This window comes from Diorhabda sublineata, chromosome X (assembly GCF_026230105.1).
Source record: "Diorhabda sublineata isolate icDioSubl1.1 chromosome X, icDioSubl1.1, whole genome shotgun sequence".
Lineage (NCBI taxonomy): Eukaryota > Metazoa > Arthropoda > Insecta > Coleoptera > Chrysomelidae > Diorhabda > Diorhabda sublineata.
The window spans coordinates 37,390,264-37,397,300 of NC_079485.1; the positions used below are offsets into that span (position 1 = coordinate 37,390,264).

Here is a 7,037-nt window from a genome sequence, read left to right on the forward strand (position 1 = left end):
GCCTATAGAAAATATAGAAGAAGAAGATTATTTCATCTAGTCTCTTCACCCCCGTTATTTTTCTTAGTATTGATATTTCACATGTTATTTTCTACTTCAATTTGTTGGTTAGCACCCAAGATTCGCAACCCCAGACCAACATAGTAGTAGTAATACTGATTGGTAGATTGTCGTTTTTAAACGTTTTGTTATCTCTTTTTTGTTGAAAAATACTCTTCACAGACCACATATGTAAATATTGTCTAATTTACCCTACCTCTTCGTCAATTCTTCCATCTGGTCTTACTATTGTTTCTAAATACTTAAGGTTGTTAACGCACTACTTTCCAGTTTTTGTATTTACACAATTAAATCTTCTAGTTTGTTTGATATTATAACTGTCTTTTGTATGTTCATTTGTAGTCCGTGTTGTTTCATTTCATTACATCACTTTTATATTCTATTTTGAAGCTTATTTTGTGTTAGCGAATATAAATATTATAAAAAGAGTAATAAAATGTTATGACTCGTGGTCATAAATAAATAGCACTAATTTCAATGCATTATACACAAACCCCTTACGTTCTCGCCATATTTTGAAAGGTCATTTATTTTTAAATTCCCTAATGTGAATATATTCCGATCAGGCTATTTCAAATATTAATGTGAAAAAATACAAAATATCCTCCGAATCATATCCCACATATGCTCGATCTAGGATTTAAATCTGGAAAAATCTTGGAGACACTCCATAGTCAACGTGAAATTATGGGTTAACATTGTTTTGCTGAGAAATGACTGTTTTGTATAAATCATCGATATATCGCCCAGTTGTTATACGGATTCGAATAAATACAAAATCGACTACCATCCACAGTAGACCTCCAAATCATTACTCATTGTGTACTTACCTTTCAAGAGCAAACTCATTTCACGTCGCTCTCCACTAGGAAGCACTAATCGTGATCATTATAAATAGGCACTAATGTGTTTATATGTCTACGCATCGAAACAAGCCTATTTTCCTAGACAGTGATCACCACTTTGGTGAGTAGTAACAAAATGAAGCAATGAAAACTTTATTCATTATACTTTTACAATATTTATGAAAACTTCTCGCTACAAATTTTATCGGAGTATGATGAGATTGTTTTTTTTTGCTTTGTGGAAAATATTACCTATGAGTAATGAAAATAATAATACTATATATAATATCGTCCAATAAACATCGAATTGATATCGATCAAGTGAAGCGACCAAAAAAAATAAAAACGTAAGAATTATTTTATTTACAAGATTTGATAAACAGTCCGGGCATTCCCAAAATAATTCGTGCTATGTGTAAGTGGAGTCTCTATCTATTGGTATTAGTCGAATGTTGTGCGCTGTTGAATGAAACTGTTCATTTAATTTGTTTTTCGTAGTTTAGTGTTTATAACTTTTAGTTTGTTGTCTTGTTGTTGTGAAATTTCATTAAAATAATCATCGAAAATGAGAGAGTTTCACATTCGTCGAACAAGGATGAATACGGATACCAAGAGCCGTCAGCAGTTTAAGGCGATAGACACAAACATAAAACGTACTGAAAACAATACCTACTTCAAACATGTGAAAATATACGAGTAAGTGCCACAATAAGCAGCACCAGCTACAAGTCAGATAGTCTCCAATCAACCAAAAGAGCAACTCAATACTCAACAGCCTCTAACAACTAGCCAAGCATCTGATTCGTAAATCGTATTCGCATTCTTATGAATGTGAACCATTTCTAAAAATCTCTTCATCTTGTATTAGATTCTGTTCCAAAAATTTTTGAATGTTTATAATTGAATTTTTTGATATTTCATGGTTCGTTAATGCAGATCACTTTTTTTATCGTATTGATGACCTCTTAGTCTATTTTCTAAATACTGAGATGTTTGCCCTTTGTAGACAGCGGCACAATTAGTACAAAGCATTTGATATATAATATTACTTCTTTTGTTTTTTGGTGTTTCAGATTTTAATTTAGGAAAATATTTGGATAATGTATTATGTCCTCTATGACTTATACTAATATCATATTTATCGAAATAATTCGATAATTGTTGGGAAAGTCCTTGTACATATGGTAAGGAAAAATGTTTTATGTTTTGATGTTTCGTTTCAGTTTTGTTTTTAAATTGATTGTAGTATCTATTTATCCTTTTCTTGAATATGTTATTTATCATTTTTTCCGGATAATTATTTTCTTTCTATGCCGTTTTTGCTTTTTTAATAGCTATACATCAAAATTCAGGATCTGATAGTTGGATAAATCTATCTGCTAAACTTATTAACAACTGATCTCTTTTGTGACATAAGATGACACGAATTGAAGTTTAAATATCTTGAGGACCAAGTTGGTTTCATACACCATTCTGTTCTAATGTTATTGTTAATTTTATATAATGTGACATCAAGAAAATTGATTCTATTATTTTGCTCAACCTCGATTGTGAATTGAAGTTTTTCATGATAAGAATTGAATTTTTCATTTATGTTTTCAATTTGATTCTTTGGTACAGCAGTAATGCAATCATCTACATATCGGAAAAGAATGGAATATTTATATCAACTTTGCTTAGAACTGTTTCCTGAAGATCTTCCATTACCAATTGTGCTATAACACTTGAAATGGAAGCTATGGGAGTAGATACTAATTGCTAGAAGTATACAACGGCAATCTCGTGCGCCTTCGCCATATTTTAAATGTTATTTAATATTTGAGTTCCATTTAAAAGGAACAAAATCTCCGAAATTATATTTCAGAAATACTTCACTGCTCCACATATCAATATTGAATTAGATCTTAAAGTCCTTGTTCAATAACTGCTGTGAAATAAACATACTTTCTTACTTAGTATCACACTCTCTAAATAGTTTTGGGGTGAATAAGGTTTATTTTGAAAATATCTTGACAAGGTGTAACTTGTCTTTGCAGTCAGAAAAGTGATGAATGGATTAGAATAAAAGGATATGTGTGTCGCTAAATATGACACTCTAGTGTTTAAATTCATTTTTATAGCTGTTGTATACTAAAAGTCAGGAATCCCTTAGTCTCATTAAGAACTAAACTTAATTATAACTACGCTCTCAAGCTCCTACCAGAAAATAGTGTCAAATTTAGCAATTTTCTCAAGATATATATTTCTAAATTTTGAAAATCTTGAATCCATAATAGTTGGAATGGGTATACACTTTGTAGATACCAGATAGATAGATATGAAATCGTGTTGTCATGTCAATTTTTCCAAGGAAATTTATGGAGCACTCAATAGATTTTCATAACAAAATTTTTGGCATTTTATTTTATCATCAATTGATGGAAACAAGCTTGTCGAATTGAACATAACCTACACAAAATATAAAGAATTGGGAAAAATAATTCCAGAAAATTGGAGGTTAATATTTGTAAATATTATGTCGGCATTCTACAAGCTTGAAAAAGTGTAATACCAGCAGATGATTTATGAATATCTATTTTTTTAATTTTTTTTATAATAAGACGAAGGACGGGTAATTAGTTTCTCTCACACAAAACATCTAACACCTATTTACTTCCTTTCACGCATTACTTTCTATGAAAACATGGAAAGACAATGAACAAAACTTTTACATTCATTATTTTAATTAGCCTTCTGGGACGTTTGTCGTTTTTTATCAATTATTACACTTAAAATTGGTTAACTGATTCTGTTAAGCCAAATAAATCGTATTAAAAAGTTATTTGCAAAAACCAACTCTCAAATTTAACGGATATGAGTTAGCTTTTTCGTTACTTTTTTTCTGATGCCGGGCATTGAAATATTCTTTTCATATATATTTTTTTCTCAACTATAGTTTCTATTATTTCACTCTCTCTTTGTCAAAAAGTTTATTCCTATTAGAGAAGACACTTTGGTGTATCATTTTACCACAATCCCACTACGAAAACGCTCATAATCTAGCTGGAAAAGACTTCATTCCAATTGTCTTAATTTTAGGTATGTTTTCAGTTTTTTCCATAATTTTTGAAAGGCAGATAAAAATTTGACTATGCAATCACTATCAGTCTTTATCAAAATGTGATTGATACTGACAATCTACGTATTTACATTAATCAACATCATGAATATGAAAATATAAAGACCACAAAAATTATCGCATCACTGGTATTTTACGATATTTTTAATACTTAATTTTAGTTCTTTTGGACAATCTGTATATGTATCAACTTAATAGATATTTCTGGTTTCTTATCATAGGCAAAAAACTATCACAACTTCTTACAAATTTTTTTAGAAGCAAAAATGCTCAAATAAATCATTTCTGTCTTGGAGAATGCATTGAGATCGAGAACTTTCTAAGCATATTGTGTTATTGTATCGTGAAAATTTATTTTGTTAATAATGGATGTGCCTAAACGTTTAACAAGACATGTGACAAATGGAGAAGACGCTAGAATCATCGCGCTCATACAAGATGGCCGCAGTCAAAGATACGTCCGTCGCTGGGGTAATTGGAGTTCAACAAAGCACCATATCCAGAGTTGTGATTCGCTACCAAGAAACAGGACAGCTTACCAGAAGGCCGCGGAAAGGTAACTTCGGTAGTAGATGATCGTTATTTGCGGTTAACGGCGTTAAGAATTAGGCATACCACCACTCGAAAGCTGCAAACAGATCTTTTGGCTGCTCATAATGTCCAAATAAGCCTACAAACAGTTCTAAATAGGCTGAGAGAAGATTGTATACGAGCCAGAATGCCAGCTAGAAGGTCCACGTCTTATCAGAAAACATCGAGTAGCAAGATTGGAATTTGCTCGAGAACACGCAAATTTGGATATTCAAGATTAGTCCAATATTTTATTCACGGATGAATCAAGATTTTGTCTGTATTCATCAGATAGGCCTGTACCAGTATATAGGCGACGTGGTGAACGGACGATCAGGTTAATTTTCGTCAAACTCAGAGCTTTTGTGGTGGCTCTATCATGGTTTGGGGAGGAATTTCTTTCGAGGGTCGCTCGGATAGAATGATGGAAGACTAAGTGCTGACAGGTACATAACCAATATCCTAGAACCCCATGTAGTGCCCTATATTCCTCATATCGGTGACAACTCTGTGGTAATGCACGATAATGTTCGTCCACACGCTGCTAGAGTGGTTCGGCAGTACTTAGAAGAGGTCGAGATACCTACCCTGAATTGCACTGCGCGTAGCCCAGACCTTAATCCAATAGAACATGTCTGGGACCATCTAGGATGGCAAATTCAGCAACATCCGGCACCAATAAGAACACTAGATGATCTTCAATATGTTCTGGGAAAACAGGCCGCAAGGATACGTCCAGAACCTGTTTAGAAGCCTTCCAAGACGAATGGAAGCTGTAATTAGAGCGAGGGGCGATAACACACGCCATTAGAAATTCATTGGCTGGTTTTAATTTGAGCACCGTTCATTTTTTTGTATAGATGTTTTGTACAATTTTCTTTGTTTTGGTAAATTAAACTTTTTGTCCTCTGTAGAATAAACTGATGTTGCCAAAGGCGTATCTATTGGTGTTTTAATTCGTAATAATAATAAAATTCGAAAAACAGGCAACACATTTAAAATATTTGAAAAATAATTTTTGTGGGGTGTATAGAAATAAAATTAAAATAAAAATTTGTTTCAACAAGAAAAATTAATTTTTTCCTTAGTTTCCACATCTCAAAAATATGTAGCAGCCATCAGTCAAATTATTTGTGGTTGTATTAAAATTTACAAAATAAAGCTATAAATGTTATTATAAATTATTCAGGTCTTTTCTATCATTTATAGCTTTTCACTGATTGTGACGTTGTCTATATTGGGCAGGCATCTCAGTATTTAGAAAATAGACTGAAAGGTCATCAATACGATAAAAAAATAAAACTGCATTAAAGAATCACGAAATATCAAAAAAAAACATAAACACAAAACGTCAAGTTTTCTCTTCCACAAATTATTGAAAAAAATTTAAAACAGAAGTGACCTAAAATCAAGAAGATTTAGATGCAATGAAATAGATATATATATATATATATATATATATATATATATATATATATATACCATTCTATTCATGGAAATTTAATGGAGAAAATTCTCATAAGAAGTCGGATAAACCGTTTGCAATAAATTATTCATAGCACTATATTGATCAAATGGTGCAATTTTTATGTAATATTTCACATAAAAAACTTTCTCTATTTAACGAGAAAACAGTTGCTATTGTATGTGTGTATATGTGAAAGTTGTGTATCCGAAAATAAATTATTGTGCTAAGGCCCCGTTCTCTGTCTCTCAGTTCATATACAGGGCAAAAATAATAATAATGCTTACCTTGGCTAATAATGGTAACAATGTAGATCATACCGATAGTTAAACAACGATTATGTTGCTTTCTCTTTGCCATTTTAACACTTAAAATTTCCACTAGTCACTCTAATATTTCACTTAGTCATAGATTTCACTCTAGCGTGTTGCGGAACGAAGCACGTGCTCAACTATTCCGGTAAGTACGAGCTTAAGAGCCAAAGCGATGCGAACTCTCACTAACGATGACGGCAAGTTTACAACTGACGGGTCAATCTGCAACTGTACGGTAACTCTAATATGAAACTGAACGCGAGACACTTTTGGAGCTTGCGTTGCGCTCACTGTTTGCCGCTTATCTCATGCCACTTGTTTTTCATGCTAGACCACAAACTTTTAACGCTACCGTCAATCGCTAATCATTAATCTTAACTTATTTGTTTATGACACTGAACTTGTCTTGTCACTTTTAACTTTATTTTTCGTCATTACGCATTTTGATTTCATCAATTTCAGGCTGTCATGACGAAATAACTAATTATTTAATTAGTAGTTTTATCTTAGTGTGTATGTGAAAATATTGATTTATTTATATTTCACTGGTCGTCCAATGGTTATATTTATCGGATTCTCTCTTGAAAAAACTGTTTTTCCTTGTAAATTAACAATTATTTGGAATATTTAAATTATACGGGGATTGAGTGATATAGTGCATGAAA

General features: G+C 32.0%; 1 protein-coding gene across 1 annotated transcript in view; it reads right to left on the minus strand.

Moving 5' to 3' along the window:
* The window catches only part of LOC130450926 (lachesin), a 395,900-nt gene extending 389,298 nt beyond the window's left edge, over positions 1–6,602 (minus strand). Inside the window, exon 1 of the mRNA XM_056789650.1 lies at positions 6,346–6,602. Coding sequence (XP_056645628.1) covers positions 6,346–6,418 — 73 coding nt within the window. The 5' untranslated portion in view covers positions 6,419–6,602. The remainder of the gene's footprint in view (positions 1–6,345) is intronic.
* Positions 6,603–7,037: the final 435 nt, after the last annotated feature.